General features: G+C 41.7%; 1 protein-coding gene across 1 annotated transcript in view; it reads right to left on the bottom strand.

The window, feature by feature from the left end:
• Positions 1-25218, bottom strand: part of FMN2 (formin 2) — a 248940-nt gene that overhangs the window by 150597 nt on the left and 73125 nt on the right. Inside the window, exons 4-5 of the mRNA XM_084819532.1 lie at positions 15675-17281; positions 12366-12510 (exon numbers count right to left, since the gene is read on the bottom strand). Coding sequence (XP_084675658.1) covers positions 12366-12510; positions 15675-17281 — 1752 coding nt within the window. The remainder of the gene's footprint in view (positions 1-12365; positions 12511-15674; positions 17282-25218) is intronic.

Here is a 25218-nt window from a genome sequence, read left to right as displayed (position 1 = left end):
TATTCCACTGGTGGGAGCATCCCAAATGGAGCTCCACCCAAAAAGCTCCTATGGGTGGAAAAGTGTGGGGGGGGAGTGATTTCCCCAATTCTCCCTCTCTCTGCAGCCCACAGTGCTAACTCCCCCACTGTTCAGGAGGTTACCCCAACAGTTTAGAACAGCTTTTCAGGGGACTGTGGGGGTGGGGTGAGAGAAATAATCAAAGATCACCTCCTCCCCTGTGGAAAAGATCCATTGGATCAAAAGAACCCACTGATAGAAGAGGCCCTTCCATCCAGCAGGGGAGGATTGTGCTGGACTCAGCCCTATATGTACCTTCAGATCTTATCCAGATAAGCTCCAAGAAAGCCTCTTTACTAGGGATGTGTGAAACAGCATAACTCAAGCTTGAAGTTCTCCGAATCCATCTCAAAGCTTTTTCCGACTTGCGCCTGTTTCGGATTGCAATCTTTGTTTTTTTGTTTCACATGAAAACTGATGCATATTTTTGTGCACATTTTCCCAAATGTACACATCAATTGTGCTCATTTGTGAAATATACACATTCTTCTCTCATTGATTAAAGTGTGTTTGTTTGGATTTTTCAAAAGTATGTATTTGTCAACCACTTTTTCTTTGTTCTGCAAATCAGATTGCAAGCTTGGAAATGTATGGGCTTTGACCATAGATTGCATTTAAGCCTGCATTCGGGTCCAGGAGATGCGAATTGCATAAATTCTGGCTGAAAAAGGAATTTCTGATATAGCCTTGTTCTTTAGCAAAAGCTTCTATGCACACAATCAAATGCTAACAATTACATTTTAAGTGACTGTCAACATCCCTTCTCTTTCTCTCTCTCTCCAGGGATGGGGGGCATTTGGCCCTTCACATGTTCTTGGATTCCAACTCCCATTATCCCTAGCCAGCATAGCCAATATCAGGGATAAGGGGAATTGTAATTCAAAAATATCTGGGAGGGCCCCAAGTTCCCCAGCCCTGGTATACACACAAGCACCCACAAAGATGCTTGTGTGTATTCCGGTGGCTACTAGTCCTGATGGCTATATGCTACCTCCAGTATCAGAAGCTGTATGCCTATGTACACCAGTTGCTGGGGAACATGGGCGGCAGGGTGCTGTTGCAGTCATGTCCTGCTTGTGGGTTTCCTGTGGGCAGCTGGTTCACCACCATGTGAACAGAATGCTGGACAACATGGACCTTTGGTCTGATCCAGCGGGGCTCTTCTTATGTTCTTAAGGAGCCTACAGGCCGGTAGCAGTAACTTCAGAAAGGATCTCATATGCCCCAATATGTCCTACATTCTGGCTCCTGAACCAGGTAAGTCACTGTTGTCATTTTACCCCTATTTTTCAACTTTTGAGGGTGCCTGAAGTTTTGTTAGCTCAATTCCCCCAGGTATATAGAGAAATCTCTGAGACTGGTGGGGGAGGAGGCGTTGACAGCTCTTGACTCACAGATATTTAAGGTGACATACAGCCAAGCCTGGCGAGGCTCGTATTTGAATGGCTGATAACAAACGGTAGGACAATTTGTTTTTCTAGCAAATCTTTAACAAAAGAAGAAACACCTTCATGGTTTTTAAAGCAGGGCAGGTCATGCTGATACAGAGTAAATAAATAAAGCAAAAAGCAGATATAGTGGAGCTTTCTATACTAATTGGGAGGGAAGAGCTTGAGGAGTGTTCCTTGCTTGGTATGGACATAGGAGTATTATAAGCATGTTCCTATTTTCACCTGCAAAATGGAGGATAAAATACTTGGTTATTTAAAAATAGCATTCTTGCTCCCTCCCGCTGCAAAGACTGCATTGCTGCTCTATGCAACTGAACTAGGTATGTCACAACTTCCCTACGTTACATAATAATGAATATTTTTTCATTCATTACTTGTACAGCATAACTAATGTTGCCTAAGTCTGTTCTGTGTTAGAACCATAACTGTGTTAAGAAAACTGAAGGTAACACTCCCAAAATGAGTTTCCCACTCTCTCTCCCCTCCACCTCTCTCCAGCCCATCCCACCTCCAATTCAGCCTGATATTCTGTTTTGTAAACTGAGGTCTTCAAACTGTAAGTAACCTTTCATTTTGTTTTTATCATTACAAGAGCAGGGATTCAACCGGCTGGGTGAAACAAATGTCATTACATGTGTTGTTTTAAAGAACTAATCCCCTATTAATAAATAGCTGTTCTAGCTAATGCTCCTTTGTATGACACTGGATGAAAAATTTCTTAGATTGTTTAGATTCACATACACAGAAATAAGTAAAAATAAGCAACACGTTCTTCAACAGGAGACAGAACAATAGGTTTCAACGTTTCTCTCTGATTAGAAACAATCATAGAATCCTCAGCTTTTAAAAAGTGCCAAAAGCAAGCGAAGGGATGTTTAAATTATCTGGTCTTTAACTGCAGCAAAGGGCTATGGAGTTTCTTTCTTCATGGAAAAAACTAAATTTAGCGTATCATTTTATGGAATTAGCAGCCTTTTATTCTGTAACAGAATAGGGTCATAGATGTATAAAGAAAGAGAAATGGCACGTTAAAGTTGAGTTTTTAAAAGCCTGACCTAAGGCTCCACTGTGCCTGAAAAAGCAGCACACAAGCAACAAGATGCATGAAGCCAGAACTCTGTGGGGCTCTGATGCGCACACACAGGGACAGTTAGACATTACTGCCTCCCCATGAGCTGCTGAAAAGCTCTTTCCTGTGGTTGGGCTTCCAGGAATAAGCAGCACATTTATATGCTCCTTACCCCAGGTATAACTGAGCTACAGTCACTTCCTAATACACACGGTATCACCCACAGCACTGCTGCTATGGTGGATATGCCAGCTCTAGTATAAATAAGACCCACACAGTTGGATAATGCAAAGAGTAGGAAGCATTTAAATGTCTACAGTGCCACATGCAGCACGTTCAGTGGGAAGATCTTTTCAGAAGTCATTACATTGGGAGGGTCTATGGACTGAACCTGATGAAATGGATTTGGTGCTGCTGCTTCCTTTTAAAAAGGCAGTTAGCAAAGCTAGCCTTGGGATCTCTATAGCTTACAATGTGGTTTCTCCTTCTGCTCCTCCCCTTCCCGCTCTCTCTTTGCCTTCCTCCATTGCAGAGGAAGGCAAAAGGCAGAATGACCATTTACCAGTCCCACATCTACAGAAGACAATCTTAGTAAAAAAAAAAAAAGGACACCACACTCTTTTTCAGTGAAGAAAAGTAAAATGGTTTACTCACAGTTTCTTGCATACAAAGATGCAGGTACAGCGTATAAGTTTCAGACAGAGTTTGTTCAGTCCATTTCTTTGCATTCTATAATACTGGCAGGAGAGAGAGAGCTACACATATGCTCTCAGCAATGGAGGAAGGCAAAGAGAGACCGGGAAGGGGAGGAGCAGAAGGAGAAACCACATTGTTGTAAGCTATAGAGATCCCAAGGCTAGCTATACCCATGCATTAACGAATGGAGGGAGCAATCCTATGGCTGCTAGACAGTGGCTAGATGGCTGTAGGATAGGTCGGTTCCCAGGAACTGACCTCGAAGCCTGCACACCGAGGTCAGTTCTCTGAGAGCCAACCTCCACCCCCGCCTGCACTGCCTTCTGGCAGCGTGGATTGGCTCCGCGCTCGTAAGAACAGTGAAAACGGGGTGTTCCTGGGGGCAGGGCGGGCGGAAGTGCCTTTCCGATGTTTCCTATGTGTTCTCTGGCCTCTGCCTGCCCTGCTCTGACTTCCTGTGGCTAGACAGCCAAAGTTGGCTGTCTAGCTGCGAATGCAGGGCGGCTGAAGTGCAGAGAAGATCCCCTCCACACTGCTCCTGCCCTGCATTGGATAGGCAGTTACCTCCAAGTTCGGAGGCAGCCACCTATCTGATAGGACTGCATCCTAAATGCTACACTACCCCCTTCCTGTAACTTTCAGACAAGGTTGCAATATTCCCAATGGAACTGATCCAGAGTCCTGCATGCTAAGGAACTATCTGATTGTCTTTGATGATTTGGGGAGTGTTCTGCATACACGTGGGGCTCCTTCACTATGCAAATAGCATAGCTAATAGAATGGGCAGCTATACCATGTGTGCACTCTTTTGCACACCCAAGCTGTTAGGCTGCAACCACAGATAAATAACCAGCTACAGATGTGGGAGCTCAAGCAGTAGCTTATGCACATGTAAAAAGGGCAGAAGGGTAAAATAGCGAGGATCATCCTAATGGTATTTTGGCTACAACAAAGTAGGGATGGCGGAGAATTCCACCACGGATTTCAGTGAGGCTGAATGCACTGGCATTCGGCCCCCCAAAATCCGTGGTGGAATGGCCTGCCCCCCCGCCCCCCCGCGGATTCCCCCTGGGATGAAGCTTACCTGGGGTGGATGTTCCGGACGGCAGCGGCGGCTGGTCTTTTGACTGGCTGCTGCGGCTGCCATTTGCATCCTGGTTTTTGCCGTGATAGGCTACGTAACTATTTACATAGCCTATCACGGCAAGCCAAGCCCCCCCAAAAAAGCATACACAAATGGCGGCGGCTATGGCGGCCACCATTTGCGTTCCCTATTTTTTGCCGTTTTAGCCTACATAAATATTTACGTAGGCTATTATGGTGAAAAAAAAGGGGAACGCAAATAGCGTAGTGGGTGCCATTTGTGTTCCTTTTCCCCCGCTGTTTTAGCTTACGTAAATATTTACGTACGCTATTACGGCAAAACAAAAAGGAACGCAAATAGCACCCTCTACACTATTTGCGTTCCCCCTTTTTTTCCGCCGTAATAGCCTACATAAATATTTACGTAAGATAAAAAGGCAAAAAATAGGGAACGCAAATGGCGGCCGCCGTAGACACCGCTATTTGTGTACGCTGTTTTTTTTGTGTGTTTTTTTCCCCAGCCATGATAGGCTACATAAATACTTACGTAGCCTATCATGGCAGCCTGGCTGGACGCAAATGGTGGCCACTAGGGCGGCCACCATTTGTGTCCACAGCAGCCCGTCCGCGGCCAGAAATCTGGCTGCGGACGGCCCTGGCCAGCTGCTCCGCGAAGCCGCCGCGGAGCGGAGCTGGCTGGGCAGGATTCCAGGGGGGACGACCGGATCGCCTCCCCCCCCTTGAGGATTCTAGGGGGAGGGACAGAGCGCCCCCCCACCGCGAATCAATTCCGCGAAAAGGTAAGTGACTTTCGTACATCCCTACAACAAAGTCATCTGAGTTGATACAACATTTAATTCCTGAAATATGAAGGTAATTGGCTCTGAAGAATTGTTCACTGGATGCCACTGAATAACTATTGGTTAGTTCCAGACATTCCATACTTTGGGAAAGTGCTCAGGAATGTGGCTGCAGGCCTAACTCCAGATTCTGCTGGGTGGAACTGACCATTTGTATCCACTACAAGCCAGCTTCTAACTTGATTCCAGAACTCAAATTGCCTTGTTGCCCTAGTGGATTATCTGCACTGGGGTGGCTCTGGACACTTAGGGCGCAATCCTATGTATATTTAGACAGAGAAAAGGCCTACAACTCCCAGCATTCCCCAGCCAGCTTTGTCTAAACATGCATAGGATTGCACCCTTAATTATTTAAAATGATTTTTGAGGCTTCCTTTGAGGGTAGAACCCTCTCAAGGCAGCCACCAACAATTATTATTGTTGTTACTATGTATTATTTAAAACATATTTATAACACTTTTCAAGGCAAAGCCTCATCAAGATGGTTTACAAAATAAAATTTTAAAACAGTAAGATATAAAATACAACTTACTAAAAGATCATCATAAAACATTTAAAATAACAGTAAAATTATCAAATAAAAGTGGGCATCCATTCTTTTAAAAGCAGACTGGAGCATCCAGATCTTTAAAACCCCTTTTTAAAACAATCAGGAAGGCAACGACATGCACATCCAGTGGTAGGATATTCAACAAGGATGGGCCCACCACAGAAAAGGCCGTATCTCTTGTGCCCACCAACCAAATAGATCTCAGTAGCGGGCACGCAAGCAGGGCCTCTGAGGCCAATCTTAAGGCCTGGGCAGGTTCATATAGGCCAGGCAGTCATTCAGAGACAATTCCTGCTAGGAGTCTGTTACTTTCCTTTTACAGCCATTGGTGTTTAGGTGCTGCAGGAACCCATTGTCTCCCCAATGCTGAAACTACTGGTCACCGACTACTCATCTCATGTTACATCTCTAATCATATGGGTAGTCTATGCTTTGTCTTTGCGCTGCTAAGCTAGGCATTACCACCATACTCCCTAGAGAGGGGGACAAAGTCAGGCTTGGTTTCTCCAAATGTTCGGAGTCTCTACAGTGAACTTGCTCCCCACTCAGTTAGAACTGCCATGCATCTCACTTTAAAACAGAAACCATGTGGTCAGTTTTTACTCTCTGAACTACCTACAAAGTACTATAGATTTTGGATGCCAAATTTCTATTCAGACTCTTCCAAAATTATGGCGAAGTTTCCAAATAGAAGAAAACAAAGTGATTCCATGCTGACAGAATTTCTGGCAATTGGTGCATTGTTGTAAACAGCATTAATAATGTTAGATAATATTCCCCAAACAGCAAATAACTTAGGTCTTCAAGATCCAGTCTTTCAGTAACAGTTGTGTTCCTAAGAAAGCTATCCTCAAGTTATTTATGAGGGATAAAAACAGTTGACTTTAAAAATTAATTAGGCTTCCCTCTAGATACAAATTGAGAACATAACATGTTCAGCTTGGCAAACCGTGGCCAATTTATAAATCTTCTTCTTACAATGTTATCCAGGATTGGGATGGAAGGAGGAGGTAAGGTCACTGTGATAAGCCATTTTATAAACAACACTCACAGAATCGTTTTTGCCAAACTATTAAAATGATGTTGCAGTTTTAAAGAATATATACACACACAACACTATGAGGCCATTACATTATTGCTGAATTAATCTGCTCTCTTCAGTTAGGACTGCTTATATCAATGGTGGGCAGAAGGTAGATGTGGATCGACTGGTAGATGTCTGCACTAGATTAACAAGGATTTCTGACTCTCAACTGTTTAACAATGGCACCATCAAAATTACTCCACTTCCACACGTTAGTTCAAATGGGTTACAAGGGGTGGACTTTTGTGTGGAAGGACTGTGAACTCCATTCAATTCTGACACTCAAAACAGTTTCCTGGGTTCAGAATGCTTTCATTCTAAGTGCATGTGTTTCACACAAGGCTCTAGTTGGTAGATCATGGGATTCTAGTAAAGAACAAAGTAGATCCTGCAAACCTGAAGTCTGCCCACCCCGGCTTAAATTGCACACGAGACTTGGGATGTCATACCAGTATTGAACCTCACTGGTTTCAATGGAACGTATATACAAGTAACTATATGCAGGATCATAGCCTCTGCTTTTATGTTAATGTTAATTCATATTCCTCTTGTGAACATTAATTCAACCTTAGGCAAAAGTGGCAAATATAGGCGAAATATCTTCTATTCTTAGAAGATAAAAACTGAGGAAATTGTCCTGATTAACAATAGCTGGGTAAAGAGAAACAAAATGAAATCCACAAAAAGTTCATGCAGAATACCAGCTGTACCAGGGGAAAAGAACCAAGTGCACGGGCATAAGATACTAAGCAGCAACATTTTGGTATTTTTTTAAAAAATGTTGAGTATATACTGAACAACAAAATGAGCTGAGTCAACAATGCAAAATAACATTACAATAACATTACATTTAAAGTTACATTAACAGGAATGTCATATTCAGTGCTGTTCATGATTTCTATAATTGATTATTATTCTTACTAATATCTGATGAGCATTAATTGCTCTGTGCCAGTGAGGAACAGGCATGAACTTGCAGAAGGTGCTGCATTCATTGTCTCTGCAAGTGGACCTCTACAAACCCAAATCCCTGCTTGGCCATGAAGCTCACCAGGTGGCCTAGCACATGTTCCCAGTCTTACTGACTTGACAGGATGGCTGCAAAGATAAAATGAGATGATCTTAACTGTCTCAGAAGGAGAGCAGGATACAAAGATTGGCTGGAACCCCAAGGACTGCACTGGGTTTTTGAAGGCTCACATTTATACTCTAATGCAGCCTGTCATCCAACCCCAACAGTTGCTACTGAAGACTGGGGGAACTTTTACAATGGGTATCCAATACAGCTCAAGAAGCTGCTGGCAGAAAAGAAAATCAGTACATGCAATGTAATAATTCTTTATGTACACACACAGGCTTTGTTGAATTCCAGCCCTAATACATAAATGAGAATCATAGAATATTAGGGTTCGAAGGGGTCTACAAGACCATCGAGTCCAACCCCCTGCTCAGTGCAGGAATCCAAGTCAAAGCATCCCTGGCAAGTGGCTGTCCAGCTGCATCTTGAATGCCTCCAGTGTGGGAGAGCCCACCACCTCTGTAGGCAATTGGTTCTATTGTCGTATTGCTCTAACAGTCAGGAAGTTTTTCGTGATGTTCAGCCGGTAATATCAGAGAGTAATATGCACTGAATTCAGAGGCTGCCAGTTAACAAAATTAATTAAGATTTTCAAGATGTTTGGGGAGGCATCTGTCTATCTTATGTTAGGTTGGAGAGCTGGACTAGAATAAATTATCTCTTTAATGTGATGCAAAAAATGTTTAGGGCATAACAGAGTTAAAAAGAATGCCCTATTTCTCACTTGTTGCAGTCTCATTATTTTCATAAATCATGCTTGCTTGTTTTCCGCATATTTTCAGAACAGAACAAGTGCAGCATGTTTACCAGTCATAGTCTCAATGTCAGCAGTGTTAATGAAAGTAATATGCAATTATTATATGTGACTAAATTGTGGGATTTAACCGTATCCCTCTCAGCTCTCATTATAATGTTTCTGTTGTGTCCCTCAGTGTTTAACCAAGTTGCTCACTGGAGAGCACAAATCCTGGAATCTATTAATTAGCCAATAATAAAACAGATAATCCTTGTATCTACTTTATTAGATGATTGAAAGAGAAGTTGCCTTGATTTTCAGATAATAGGCTCCATTAGAAGGCTAAAAGTCAAGCAAACTATATACTCACCAAACTGGAAGTATTCAATATAGTGCCTATGCAATGTTTAATCAATAAAATGAGTTTTTTCATTTCTTGTAGTCAACATGGATCCTTAACCATTATATTTAACACTCATGATTGCTATTTGTTTTTTTTTAAATAAATATGTTTTAATATATCATTTGTTATATCCTTCAGCCATGTCAACATGGCAGTTATCTCCTTCAGATTAATTTTTCTGTGCATGATCTCTCACCATTCCTCCTTTATGCACAGTTTAAAATAGGGATGGGAAAATCTGTCATGCTCAATTTTGCTCAGATTCACATTTTTCTAATGCTAAATTCATTCTGCTCTGATTCCATATTGAATTGTGAATTATTGTTTTCAGTCCACACAAAAGCCTGTACGATTTTTTTTAAAAAATTCCCTTTTTAGTACCCATGTCCTCCAACTGTACACATTTTTACAAATGTGAACATTTTCAACCCAATTAATAAAGCATTCTCGTGTGCATTTTTGCAAATACATCCATGATCGTGCACACTTTAAAAAATGTTCCATTTTTTATACAATTTTTGTGTGTGATCTGCATCATAAACTTCGGAAATGTGTGGATTTGGGCTGCAAACTGTGTTCCAGTTCATGTTTAGGTTCAAGAAGTGCAAATTTAGTAAGCTTGTATTGTAATGTGAAGCAAAAGAATTTCTCACCCACCCCTAGTTTCAAAAGATACCCAGCTTAAATATTCCTCTTCTGAAATCCACTTAAATAATAGAGGCCACAACTATTTCAAATTATGTATCAGTTTACTAAGAAAAAGTAGAAAGAAACTCTTTAAAAGTCTTTGTCTTCTCAACAGCAATTATTTAAAGCGTATTTTTTCCTTCTATGCATTCTAAGGAAGCAATTTTATGTCAAATTTCTTACTTCCATTAACTGCTTTGCTATCTCTACACTTATCATACTTGTCTGATGTTCTAGAAAACTGGGGAAATAAATACTATCAGGTATCACTGACTATAGTAAGTTGGCTACAAGCAATGATTACAGTGATCTCGCTCAGCTATGTCACAATGCTGAGGAATGCCATACAAATTTAAAATACACTGACCCCGATCAAGTGGCTGTGGTGCACAGACAAAACCCTACATGACTATAGATTACTGATTCCCTGCAGTGTCAGTGAAGGAATACAAGTTCTGTACTCAAAATAATCATGCAACATATGCAAGCTTCCTTAAATTGGGTTACAGTGCTTTGATTCTGCTTTGTGTAAATTATTTTCTAATGGATTGGTTTAATAAAGGCATGGAAGATCCCAAAGTCATGGGCTGGGAGGATGCATTAAGGAAACTGATAGGCAATAGAACAAGTGGAGGAAAAGGGACACTGGAAGACTAGCAAAAGTTTCCCCCTACTTTCAAGGCTTCTGTAGACAATGGCTCTGATTAAACAAGCAGGGCTCTTGTATTGTCAACAATTGGCTACAAAAAACACACACTCTATGGTTAGAGTTCAAGCTGTCTCTACTAGCAACAAAAGGCCTGTCTATACACAAGTTCTATACTGCAATGCTGATGAAGGCTGCAATCTCTTGGCGGGGGGGGGGGGAGGGGAGGGGAGGTGTAAACAATTGGAAGGGGTTTGTGCTATTCTAGTGGGTTCTAGTGTGCATAATGGAATGCAGACGCAGAGCTTTCTTTGATACTGCAGAAAATTGACAGTCTACAGGCACACAGCCATTTAATTGGGCTAGATGAGCCAATGTTCTGTAAGGCAGCTCCATATTTTCATATTATTGAGCTGAATTCTATTCTAAATAAGTTTATTTTCAGAAAAACATGTACTTTTAGAGACCTTGAGGGGTATCCAGCTCCAATTTAAAAAATAATAATATAAAGTGCTTACCGTTGCAAAGAAAAACAAACACTGCCAGACATTAAAAACCACAGCCACTAATGTTTAACCGCAACTACTGCCTGCCTATTTAACCACTGTTTGCCAAACCCAACTCAGTAGTCATCATTTTATTGTTTGCAGAGGTTTGTGTTGCTAAATCTCATGATATATTAATAAAAGTCAATTTCACAGAGCAGACACACCCATTTATTTTAATATAGAATGACCCTATCATAAATAGTCTGGCGATGTTTTCAGTGGAAGACAACAACAATTTGAATGATGCTTCCCCTAACCATAAAGCTATTCAGTATGGTGTACTGAAGAAAATCTGAAGAGCAATACTGACTTCTGCATAAGCTGATATTTTTGCAAGGTATGCAGATGTTCTAAACAATGTCAAATGTTTATTTGATGGAGACATGGATGCTCATAATAGATGGAATTCTATCTAACCCCCCTTTGTTTTGAAATACTATATTCTGATTCTTATTTTTTGCTTTTCTACAGTTTAAAAAAAGCATATTTGTGCAATGAGAAATGCTGAAATGAAAAAAAGATAACGTATTATCTTGAGTTCATAATTCTAACTCTAGTTGGAAAGGCACCAAGAGTATAATTCAACAAGATGCTATATTAATCGGACTTTATTTCAATATAGTACTCAGCACCTTGATTCTCAGACTACTAAATCCCTGTTTGGCAAAGAATGACAATCATAGCATTTTGTTCAGATTATTACACCAATTTGCAAAAGCCACAGGCAATGCTAATCTGATAAAAACCCTAGAGCAGCCTTCCCCAAGCTGGTGCCCAGATGTTTTGGACTACCACTCTCATCATCCCCAGCCAGAATGCCCAGCAGCTGGGATGTTTGGGGGTTCATTCATTCAATTATTATATTTCTATTCCTTCCCATAGCCGAAGCAATCCGGGTGGTTCACACAAATGAAAAACAATTAAAATACATTAAATAAAGTATAAAAACACATTCACATAATGGTTTGTAGTCCAATAATCTGGCAGGCACCAACTTGGGGAAGGCTGCCCTGGAGTCTTTCTAGGACTCAGATGGTCAGTGTAAGGAAGAAAGAAATGCACACAAAGGGTAGCATCCAATTATGCCGCAGCGCTAATGACATTGCACTACTATAAATCAACACTTGCACAATTCAACTAGTGCTTCCTAGGGCAATGGGGAAAAGTGGCAATTTGCCACTGAAATTTGATGCTGCTGCCAAAATAAAAATACCTAAGTTGGCACAACATCCTCATGACCCTCTGCCTCTACTTTCTTGTGCCAAATTTATCTTATCTTCACTTCAATATCCACTAACTATGAAATACCCACAGATAGATCTACTGAACCCGATTCCTCGCTTCCAGTAGACTTGGTCAACATTTTCCAGCAAATGGTTTGTCTGCCAAAGAAAGACTGCAAGAGGTTACTCACTTGTTTGCTCTTTGTCTTTGTGATGGTGTCTGAAATGGGTTTCTTCCGCTCTTTAACAGCTGTTTTAGAAAACAGTTCTTCAAATTCATGGTAATCTATGGAAGGCTCTTCAATTTTTTCCCACACAAGTGAAGCACTAGAATCTCTAAAGTTAAGCAAAAGACCTATGTAGGACAATATCAGACTAAATAGTCACAAAATGGTGGAATGAAGACAGATGACGAATATCAATTTGCTAGCAAAAGCAGCATTCATTTTTTCTAGTTAAAAATTAACTTAAACATTAACATTCCTATTTGACACATATTAAAGTAACTATGGTGTAAATTTTCTGCACAACATAAACACTACTTTTCAGGATTCTGTGTTTATAGTTAAATATATAGGTACATATGCTATAATGTATGCATTATGCATTAATATCTAAAGGCTTCCAACCACAACTACTACGGCAGTAGTAAAGAAAGATAACATGGTCTGGAAAATAATTATTTTCAAGTTAACATTATATTTGAGTAAGCTGAAAATGTAAACTCAGGAATGAAAAGAAAGTGCTTCTACAAAATAGGGCATAAGGTTTACACAGGACAGATAACCAGAACTATTGCAAAGAATTGTAAATTTTGTCACAGACATCATGAATCAGTGTACAGCTCATGCTATCTTTGATTTATGTTTGAAACAGATCCACACTGAGAGGAGAGATTGTATTGTGCCTTTTGATTCCTTAGAATTCTCATGACGAGAATTCTTGTAATAAGAAGCCGCTAGCAGCAGCATAGTCTGAGCTAACCAGCTCTTATCTTCCCCACGAGAGAGAGAGAGGGGGGAGAAAGAGAGAGAGAGACTGACTGTGTACGGGGGAGTCTGTCAGAAGGTAAGAGAAATTGGGAAAGGGAGTGAGGCGCACAGTAGTGGACACAAGCAGGGGGAAAAAGTCACAGACAGAACCTTAGTTTAGCTTTCTGTGCTCTAAAAAGGCCCCATGAAACATTGTGAAAACAACTCCACCCCCACAGCCACACACAGAGATGACAATGCATTGAAATCTTCTCCAGCCACATTACAGACTAGAAGTTCCCTTGTACAGCCACTTTTTAATATTCCTAAATATTTCTCTTCGTGTCTTTCTTGACAGGGCTCATCCCTAGAAACTGTTTTCAATATGAAAGGAAGGAACATGTGTAACTAATAATAAAGAGTGTGTCTTCTCTGAGTACATGCACTGCCCTCCACTTTGAGCAAACGGACATGTGACAGATGTGAGAGCAGACCGTCTACACCTAAGGGCATGGTTTCCAGGCAGGTTTGAGCCGCTGCACTTCTTGTGCACTGCCTCCTGATTTGGCTTAACAGAAATTTCAGGTTGAAGTGAGGATCTAGAAAGATCCTGCCCTGCCCATAGAAAAGCATGTTCCAGTTCAAATACCTTCTAAGTGGGTTATTATGTTAATTGGTTTCAATCTTATGGCCTCAACTAGTTTAAACACAGAGTCACCCTGTCCTTAATGTAGAGTCAGGCTTTACAAAGTGAGTTCAAATTCCACTTACTTAATGGGTGGGATAGTTAAGTCTTGCAAACTTACATTTTACAGATGGGTGGGCTGTGAATGACCTTTGCTCCTGGCTGGGTTTAAATCCTACCTCTTCCTTTGACTCACTGTAGGTGGCTTTGGGGCATGCAGCTACAACATCAGAAGTGACAGCAAACTCCGCACATGCAGGGTCATGTGTGAAATATGTACTTCCTGCAAATCCCATTAAGATGTTGAAACTCAACTGAAAGAGGATGTGTGGGCTTCTGCCATGGTAAGAGAACATCAGAAATCTCCCTCCTCAAGTGGTCTTAAGAAAGTCACTCTTTCAGCCAGAGATCTCCATCTGTATAATGCAATTTGATAAAATGATATTATGGAGCAAGTCTAACAGTTCAGGACAGGGGCTTTTGCAAACATCTATACATATTTTGCTCTACCTAACTATATGGATGCATGTTTTTACCCAAAATGACTAAGATGACACCTGAACTACCAAATAATAGCACTCTTTTTTTCTTCTGACAGATGCTTTTCATTCCATTGGTTCCATCTAGCTTTCCTTAATTTTCATTGGTGTCAATCCCACAACATGTAATGTCTGGAATCATTAGGACACAGAACTTGTTTCAGTGCCAGCCAGGATCCAGTCCTGGAGAGAGCTTATGGAATATTAATACATTTCTGGGCATGTGCAGAGCATATTTTCCACAAAACAACCTGCTCACACCCATGTGGAATTCCAAGGCAGAAGATGAACATCAGGGTGTATGGCTTTCATGAAGGCTTGGCACCTGGCATCTCTTATTTTAGAAATTAAGCCTGGCTCCTGAACTGACACACATGTGTTACAATTGAAAAGAGAGCCCCTTCCTTCCCCATACTAGGCTTTGGAGCCTCAAGATTATCCCTCTGCTTTATCTTAGACACCTCTGCTGTGCGCATAACGTCTTCTCCCCATCTCAGTCCTTCTGTCAGCCTCCTTCCTGACAGGCAAGAGTATGTTTGAAAGTGCTGTGAGAAGCAACTCAAAGGTTCCCTTAATGTGAGAACTGCAGGGCTGGTTTAGGCATGTGACAGTAACACTGAATTCCCACTATGTGATTTTTGTCCAGGTTGCTCAAGCCCATGACCCAGTATAAACTAAAACTACTCTCCTAATCATATTGGATCACTTCTTGACAACTTGAGGATACGTTTGTAGACTTGCCCGAATCACAGGAAATTGCTGCAATCCTGTGTAACCATGCGCATACAGACTTCAGTTCACAAGAGGTTATCTCCATGCGACTATGGTCACAGGCAAGCCACATGAAGATCGCAATGAGGGAATTTGGTGGTGCTGCCACATGTGTGTGAAGCTCAAGAGACCATCTTGGAAAGCTCCTTGAGAAAGAACAATGTGCATGAAATAATTGAAAATATAAATGGTTATAGTAACACATATGATTCAGAAAGGAACATAACACACATTGCTGCCCTAAGAAATATGAGTATTCACTACCAAGCAGAACATGGACTATGCCACCTGATAATATTTACCTTTAAACACATGTACAGGGGAGAAAAAAACACTTCTTCCTAACATTCTCTCACAAATGCATAAAAACCAACACGAAACTGAGCTCTGTAAACATGGATCCTAGTTTATAATAGTGTAGAAAGAACAAAGTACAGTGATTTGATTTACTAATATTTTTCAGTTCTAATGCGATGTGTATATCATGATCCAATTTCAAAAACTTCAAACCAACATTTCTAACAGGGGTGTTACCTTTTATTATGAAGTTGAATTCTTGTCCAGTAAAGAGGCTTCATTGGTCGAGAAGGTTCTATTGCATGTTTCCGGCTCCCTTTGTCCTGGTTCATCCCCATTACAAATAAACCACTTGGCAAGGGAGGGGGAAGAAACCCAGAAACTTGTGGAAGGCTAACAGGTAGAGGAGGTGGCACATCCATACCAGGCAAAGGTGGGGGAGGAGGGGGAGCACCTGCGCCAGGCAAAGGTGGGGGAGGGGGTGGTACCCTCATGCCTGGCAGAGGTGGGGGAGGGGGTGGTACCCCCATCCCTGGCAGAGGTGGAGGAGGGGGTGGTACCCCCATGCCTGGCAGAGGTGGGGGAGGGGGTGGAACCCCCATGCCTGGCAGAGGTGGGGGAGGGGGTGGTACCCCCATGCCTGGCAGAGGTGGGGGAGGGGGTGGTACCCCCATGCCTGGCAGAGGTGGAGGAGAGGGTGGTATCCCCATGCCTGGCAGAGGTGGGGGAGGGGGTGGAACCCCCATGCCTGGCAGAGGTGGAGGAGAGGGTGGTATCCCCATGCCTGGCAGAGGTGGGGGAGGGGGTGGCATTTCCTTTCCAGGAAGAGGCGGGGAAGGGGGTGGAATGCCCATGCCAGGCACAGGTGGTGGAGGAATAGCTGCCCCTGGCAAAGGTGGAGCAGGTGGCACTCCCATTCTTGGAAAAGGTGGTGGGATATCTGTAGGCATTCGAGCTCCTGGCAAAGGAGGTGGAGGAGGGATGCTTGCAAAAGACAAAGAAAGGGTAGGTGGTGGCACATCCATTCCAGGTAGAGGTGGTGGAGGAGGTACCCCTTCACAAGGCAATGGTGGGGGAGGAGATGGCATTGTGCCAGGCGAACACAGGGAATGCCCTGAGGCGTGCAGGGATGGCAGAGGCAGTACACCTGAACTAGCTGAGGATGAAGTTAAAAACAGGCCTCCTGCTCCAGGCAGGGAAGCAGTCATTCCTGTGCCATACAGTCCAGTGGGAAAGCCAGAAATGGGGCAAGAGGATAAGGAAGGGGAATGTTCACTGTAGGTCATAGCCTCAGTACTTAGATCTCGGTGGGGAGCTGATGATACTGATTCCTCTTGAAACAAAGAAGATGACAAATTAGAATCCGGTCCTGAAGGCTGTGACAGAGTTAGTTTTTCTTGGGCAGCATCCACTTGTACAGAAATCCGTTTTGGTGATAGAACTAAGGATATTTCAGAGCAAAAGGTGGGTTGTGGCTCAAGTGTTGGCAACGGCTGAGTTGGCCCTTGACTTGGATCCCCTTTCAAGTGGGGGGGTGCTTGTGGCAGTATGTTGGCTGAAGGCATCGTGTGCGTTAAATAATCACCTGTTGGCGAAGTCTGCACAGATTTTGCAGTTATCGTTTTAGGTAGGGCAAGTGACTCATGTTCTTGAAGAACTGCATTAGGGAGTCTTTCACAAGTTGGCCACCTACTCTCATTCCATTGATTTCTACTGGAAACCAGTACTTCTGCTGCTGGAAATTGTTTTTCTAACTCAGCAATTTTTGTTTTCAGATCTTGTATGGTCTGTTCAAGCCGCTGAATTTCACTTGTCCTCTCTTCTGATTTCATTGCAACATCCTCCTACCAAAAAGGAAAGATAAGTCAACAGACAGAAAGAGAATGTGGCATTTGACAGCATATATAGAGAAAATGTACAAAGAGATTAAAGATAGCAGCGTATCAATTGGTCAGCACCTTGTGTATACTTAGCAGCGCAATCCTATGCCTGTTTAGACAGAAAAAAGTCCTACAACTCCCAGCGTCCCTCCAGCCATCCATGCTGCCTGGGGCATGCTGGGAATTGTAGGGCTTTTTTCTGTCTAAACATGCACAGGATTGTGCTCTAAGTGTATTATAAAGATCTAAGTGCTATTACATACTCAGTGAGGGCTACTTCACAGATTAAACACTTATTCACTTTCACTCTGTAACATGAGCAGATAGGCAGACACCGTTGGGTACAACAACACAAAAGTACACTTCAAAAAGCTGAACTTAGCCTTGTCTTCTTGAGGATTTGGAGTGTGTGCATGCATGTGTTGCAGCCTATTGGTAGTGCTTCCAGACATCCTCTTTTTTCATAACCTTAACGTAAGTGTCACATTTACCATTTTTGTTCCCTTTGTAACAATAAGAGCCAGAAACAATTTTTTAAAAAAGAGCCTGTGGATTCACTTTACTAGGAAGCAAATGGAGTCACTCATAGTGTGATCACGGCCAGGGAGAAAATGCATTTTGTTTTGGTCTTTAGGAAGACTGGGTTTCACCAAGTTTACAATGTAGCAGCATTACATAGACATGCAATATCTATGTTCCAAAGAGGATTGGAGAAGACCCATCTGTTGCTCCTACCATAAAAGCAGAGCTTATTTTGATTGATTAACATCCATGTATTAGTTGCTGGAGATCACTCATCCTGGAGCAAATGACAGGCTACAAAAATGCCAAAATAAGCCTGTGTTTACCACTGGAGCCACTTTGAATTGTGATGTTTGAAAATAGCCAAAGAGCAACCATCCAAGGCTCTAAACAGTATGATGGAAAGAGACTAAAGGATAACTTAGTTTATTTCTCCAATTACAGCATATTGTGCCAGTTTTTCATTCATTAAGTTTCCAATTAAAATAATGGGGGTTTTGTTTTGTTTTAGAGAAAAATAACCAGACATTTGTGTTCAGTTTGTTATATGGACACAAAAAAAGAAAATAAGAATGTCAGCCAACACTAATGCTAATCAATGTACAATGTACATCCTACATCAAGGCTGCAAAAAGATACATCTATTCCTTTACATGTACAACAAAAAACATCCGATTTATTTTGGCAATAGCCAACTTCACTGAGAACTGGGGCATTTTCTACTGAAACTCATGGGAAAATAACTAGCAATGTCTGGTTCACATGTTACTTTGATCACACAAAGCCTTTTCTGTACTTTATAGTGTGGTAGGTTAGTGGCAGTTATTCCCAATTCTTCTACAGAGCAGAGAGTGTTTCCATGCAGAGAGTCCTGAACCTGGGTCCTGAGGAATGTCAGCAAGGATTTAACCTGCACTATCACTACCATCACCCACATCTACCTGACCAAAGGAGTTAACTTCAGGCAGACCAGTTAGATTAGCAAGGGAAGCCTCTTACCCGCTGTGAAGGAACAGAACTGCCCTCCATTTTTGTATTAATTTGATTTTAGGATATTACGAGTTTAAACCTTGTATGTTCGTGTGTGTGTGTGGTAGTACGTTTCCCCTAAAGGTTAGTAGTTTTTTTTCCACTAAACTACAGATTATAAAGTTCAACAAAAGGTCAGAATGAGAGAAAGAGGTGGGGAAGGCAGTCTTTAGTCAGGAAACAGAAACTTAGTTTGCTGAACTGAACAAGAAACTACTCTCTTGATTGGTTGGAGTTGGGGAGGTAAATTTACTTTAAGAAAAATTAAAATCAAAGGCAGCAGGGAGTCAGAAAGAAGGAAAGAGAGAAAGAAGGCCAAAAATCCTTGAGGAAAGAAGAGATTATAGCTGCTGGAACTAAAGCACTAATTGAAAAAGTTGGGCCAATATTTATTTATTTATTTATTTATTCGCACAACTGGCTGGTCACCCAGCCATTCTGGGCGATGTACAGAGCACATAATAGAACAGTTTAAAACAATAAAATTCTGCTGTAAAAACACCATATTTCTAAAAATACCCTAACCCACCCCAAATGCCTGCTGGAACAACCACGTTTTTAATGCTTGGTGGAAGCTCATTAAAGAGGGGGCATGGAGGAGTTCCCTAGGGAGGGAGTTCCACAGAGTGGGGGCCACCACAGAGAAGGCCCTCTCCCTCTTCCCCACCAGTGCAGCTGTCCTGGCTGATGGGACAGCGAGATGACCATTCAAGGCTGATCTTGTTAAGTGGCCTGTCTGGTGTTGCTGGAGGCGCTCTTTAAGATAGGCTGGGCAGGAACCATGTAGGGTTTTAAAGGTCAAAACCAACCCCTTGAATTTGGCCCGGAAAACAACTGGAAAACAACAATGACAATAAGACAATAAGATATTGTTTAGATAAGGAACCTGCATAACATAGGGACATAATAATCTAGCTACATTAGCTAGACCTAACCTAATGGCCAGTCCCCGCACTGTCTAAAGTAGATACCTGAGACCTAGAGGATTTTGAGGCTTGTTTAGTGCAGGCAGACAGAGAGAAAAAAGATTCCCACCTGGTGGCAGCAGAAAAGGCCACAGGAAGGGAAGGGCAAAAAGGAGCAGGGCACACTATTTTGCTAGTTTTCCCTTCCACTCACAGAGGAGGGGCTTGCTAGTTCATGACACCCCATGATCTCTATAAATCCTTCAAGGTCAGGCTAGCTTGCTGGTTGGTATGAGCAACTAGAAGACCCCGCTTTTGCAGTTCCATGTTACTGCATTTTCCTTTCTCTTCCTTCATCTCTGTCTCCCCGTTATTCCGAACTTGACAGGAGCCGGGACCGACACCACAGCACTTTTTGTTGCTGTAGACTAACATGATTACTCTTCTGGAATTCATAACCAGAAAATGATTATAAAACCACAAACTTGTAGGAATTTGTTTCACAAACAAGGCTGTTTCCAAAGACTCTAATGTTTATAGGCTGACACTTCAAATTAATGTAAAAATGGTAAACAATCAACATTAATGAAGGGGCTCTCCACGTTAAATGCAAAAGGTCAAACTAATCTTCCAGGTTAAGAAAAACACAGGTTAGCATGCACCATTGTTTCTTAAGTGAATGGTATGAAAATATTTTAGATGACAATAATTCCCTAAACTTCCAGGGAAACAGAAAGAAAAAAAAAATAAAAGAACAATAGAGTGATGGAGGTGATGCACATGTCTATACTCCTGGAATTCAAAAGTTCCTTATCCCATTGCTTGTATACTAAAAATACTACTTCCAAGATAAACCTGGCCCTAAAAGGGTATGTGGTACAGAAATTCAAGGATAGACTTTGTGATATTGGTCATATGATTACTGTGTGCCAGAAACTTCAAAGCTATGTGCCTTCAATCACTGGTTTTTTAATGCTCATTTGAGTCACCCAGTCCCAAAGCCACCTAAACACTAAGATGAGCCACCATGAAGGGTCTTTGCCTGTGTGCATGTAAGACAGAGACAAAAGCAAGCCAGGAGAAGCCCTCCTGCCCACAAAATTAAAAGGCAAAACGTAGACATGAATGTTCCTTCATAAGGCACTGTCTTTTTCAGGGAACTTCTGACATAGCTTCAATTTGGAATTAAAGTGCTGAACGGGAAACCAAAGAAGTTTTGATGTAGGCAGGACCACAACCATGGGTACGTTCATGACAAAGTGTTGTTATGTTCCATAGTTTTATGATTAAACATGCAATATTAGTGGATGTCTTACAAAGGACTTCACAACCACCGTCACTGGAGTCCTGCTGAAGTTAATGATTTGACCCAACTGTAAGAAGTCTATTAATTGACTCTTTAGGACAGTCTTGCCCACCTAGTGCCCCCCAGATGTGTTGGGACTGCAACTCTCATAATCTCCAACCAGCACGGTCATAATTCCCAGATAGCACGGTCTCCACAACATGGAGGGTGCCAGGCTGGGGAGACGGCTTTAGGATATTAAAAAGCCAGGGGCTGGAAAACTGAACCAGTGCAAACTGAACACATATAATCTTCAAATAAATATTTTTAAACATGCTCAACAGAGCTTTAGTAGAATTTGTTTCAGAAACTAATTATTTACTGGGTTATAGGTTGGAAAACCTTACTTTTACCCCTAAATCTTTTCCAGGATTTTATTTTCCCAGAGAGAACATCTTGCCTCTTTTAATTTTTCTGAATCTATCTGTCCACTGAGGAGATGAAAGGACTGCTTCAAGAAAAACAAGACAATGACCTTCTACACAAAAATTGGCTTGCTTTTGAGATAAGTTCTAGAATGTCCCTAAAAAGATTAATTCAGTTTACAGTATCTAAAAATCTCATTTGTGGAAAGATGGAATTTTTTCCTCTGAGTTCAGCCAAAGAGGAAAACACTGGATTGGCCACATCCTTTAATTTTATAATACCCATACTAACCAATTTCAACATAAAAGAAATTATTATTAAATAATAAGACACATAAAAGATGGCATTTCTAATTGGAGACAGTCTCTTTTGTCTGGTTAAAATTAGATGTTGATCTTTCAGGTCCCCTTGCAGATATCAAAGTCTCTAAGAGTAATAATATTCTATATCTACTTATGTAATCAAACAGTTAACCTAAGTTACTTCTGTTTTGAAAAGCAGCACATTACCACATTTTGATTTTGGGGATGGGTAGGCTAGCTTGTCATTTAAGACAGTACAAATGTATCACTCGTGCGAAAAAGGTGAGGTTCTCTGCTATGTACATGCTCCTTGATTTTATACAATAAGACAGAAAGAATGAAGATTTGCTAAAGGTTTATAAATAGCTATTCTATACAACATGGTGGCTGTACTTAAATTATGTATAATTAACTATGTTTATGCTGGTGCAACACAGACAGCACATTCTTTGTTACCATGGAGACAGAACCCTTTCTACTTGTCAACTACTTTTCAGGCCTTTGGTCTGATCCACATGGCTCTTCTTACGTTCTTAACTACAGGTTTTCAGTGATAACTACAGATTTTGCAGTGATGCAAATTCACCTAGACACCACCTTCTTGCATGGGCAAATACCAAGCAGTGATAGAAAAGACTGGCTCTGGAAAAATTAAATAAAATCCACCTCGTTACTCTGCACTGCCAAATGTACAAACATGAATAGCTGCCATTTAGGGCAATAAAAAGGTCTTGGATCCAACCAAAGTTGTATACAGATGGCAAAGTCCAATTTTGCAGCATCAGTAGTTTCCAATCCGACATGGCAAACAGTTGCTAACCACTGTAGTTTTCTAAATACCAGCTGTGCAGGGTGGCTGGGAAATCAGCATGAAAAATCAGTTATCTATTAAGCCTCACCATCGTGGGGGAACACCAAGCACTGAACTCAGGGTTTTTTGTACTTGCTTTTTCCTAATGCAGAAAACAAGATGCTATGTAACTGGGCTTATGGTCAGCCCTAACCTAAGATCAGCCTTCCCCAACCTGGTTCCCTTCAGGCATGTGCAAGTCAAATGAAAAGCCATCCTTACTAGTCAGAGATGTTTATGTTTATCCTGCATGGGATATGGTACTGACAAGTATCATATGTTTGGCACTGAAACAAAATATTTTGACCCAATTACTATATCATTTTCTTATAATATTTCAAGTACCCACCTCTTCCAAAAATTTGAATATATGGAAGAAATACAGTAAATAGAGGTGGGAACCCCTCCTCCCTCTGATTTGTAATTAAATTATAATTTGGCTGTTTGAGAGGTCATAAGGAATGCAAATGGGCTTAGACACCTTCTTGTATCCCATATCGTGCCTAGCATGAATCAGTCCCTTCCTAATGTAATAGTTCCCATGATGTCCAGCCTAGATGCACTACCCATGCTCGGAACTGTCTAAGGACTTCAGGCACCTTGCAACCTTCTGAGTGTATATTGGACCCTTCATTCTAGATGAAGAGGACTCTAAGTGCATTGGATTATATAGTCAGGTATGCAGAGGAGGCTAGAGATATGCAGATAGAGGCATCTGGGAAGGCTGAAGTAATTTTGGCCATCTTCAAGCTAATTTTATATGTCCAAGTATTTCACTCAGACTATGGAAATGGGTACAAAACTCCCCAGTTCCAATATCCAGCCCTCTGTAGATGTTCATGGTATCAACTCTCAGATGTATGCTTCTGTTTCTCAGCTCTTTACTCCCCCAAACCCTCTTCCTATTGATAATGTCAGTGTTAAGGTATTACTGAGATAAGATGTTCAAAGTATTTACCAACTCCCACAGGGATTGCATGGAATAGTAGGAAATGATCACTGATTGTATTCTGACACTGGAGGCTCACCCAAAGGTCATATTGTTGGCATTTGTCCCTTTTAAACAAATGAATATGTACCTGCAAATTTCAGTGTCCTATTTTCTTCAATTACTTATCTCAAATATGTATTTGTGTTTCTATCAAAAAGAAAATGGAGGTCTTTCCCATATTTTTGTATTTGATCTCCTTCATTTCCTTTATCAAATCCTCCAGTTCTCACACGGGATTGTCCTTGGTAATTTATTCTAAGTGATTTAAATGCAATATTTAGAGATTCCCATGTAGATAATTAACATGAATTGGACAAAAGAGGTAGAAAATAAACATTTGTAAAAACAACAAGCAATTTTTCTTGGAACTTCATTATAATTAATAAGTATTCAGAATGTATTATTTCTATTCCTTAACTGAAAGCAAGATTGCCAGTCCCACTGAAATTTTTAAACAAAAGACCATGTCACTAGGTGTTCTGTATCAGGCAAGCCTAGCAAGCAAAAAGGAGATTGAGTCTTGGAGGGAGCAATCCTATGGCTGCTAGTCAGTGGCTAGACAGCCACAGGATATCTGGTTTTCTGGGAACCGACCTCAGAGACCACACTCCAAGGTTGGTTCCTGGAGAACTGACCTTCCCCCACTTCTGAGCTGCCTCAGAGGCAGCGTGGAACAGCCCCGTCCTCTGCGCTCACAAGAGGAATGCGGAGCGTCCGAAAAGGGGCGTTCTGGGGCGGGGAAGACGGAAATGCCTGTACGACACATCCAATGCGTTGTACAGCAGCTTCCTCCCCCGCTCAGCCTTCCCACAGCTAGACAGCTGCAATCGGCTGTCTAGCCAAAAATGCAGGGCATGAGAAGCACGGAGGGAACGACCCCCTCCGTGCTTCTCCTGCCCTGCATTGCATAGGCGGTTGCTTCTGAATTCAGAGGCAACTGCCTATCTACATAGGATTATACCCTAAGGCTATTCTTACTTCAGAATAAGTAAATAAACTGAATTGATTAAAAGAGACAATTGTAGCCAAATAATATAGTATCTCCCCTTCATGGATCACTGCCTTGTTGTGGCGAAGGGGCTTGCGTAACTCAGTGAAGCCATAAGCTATGCCGTGCAGGGGCACCCAAGATGGACAGGTCATGGCGGAGAGTTCTGACAAAATGTGGTCCATTGGAGAAGGAAATGGCAACCCACTCCAGTATTCTTGCCAAGTGAACCCCATGGAACGTATCACAAGGCTAAAAGAGATGACGCCAGAAGATGAGCCCCTCAGGTCGGAAGGTGTCCAATATACTACTGGGGAAGAGCAGAGGGAATTTCCAAGTAGCGCCAGAAAGAGTGAAGCGGCTGGGCCAAAGCTGAAAGGACACTCAGCTGTGGACGCATCTGGTGGTGAAAAGAAAGTCCGATGCTGTAAAGAACAATATTGTTTAGGAACCCGGAATGTAAGATCAATGAATCAAGGTAAGCTGGAGGTGTTCAAACATTAGATGGCAAGACTGAACATCGACATCACTAAAATGGACAAGCATGGGTAATTCAGGTGACCATCATATCTACTACTGTGGGCAAGAATCCCTCAGAAGAAA

Source organism: Heloderma suspectum, chromosome 1 (genome assembly GCF_057233095.1).
Source record: "Heloderma suspectum isolate Gila_16-S chromosome 1, 16-S_ref, whole genome shotgun sequence".
Taxonomy (NCBI): Eukaryota; Metazoa; Chordata; class Lepidosauria; order Squamata; family Helodermatidae; genus Heloderma; species Heloderma suspectum.
Note: the sequence above shows the minus strand (reverse complement) of the source record. Positions and strands in the feature narration are given on the sequence as shown.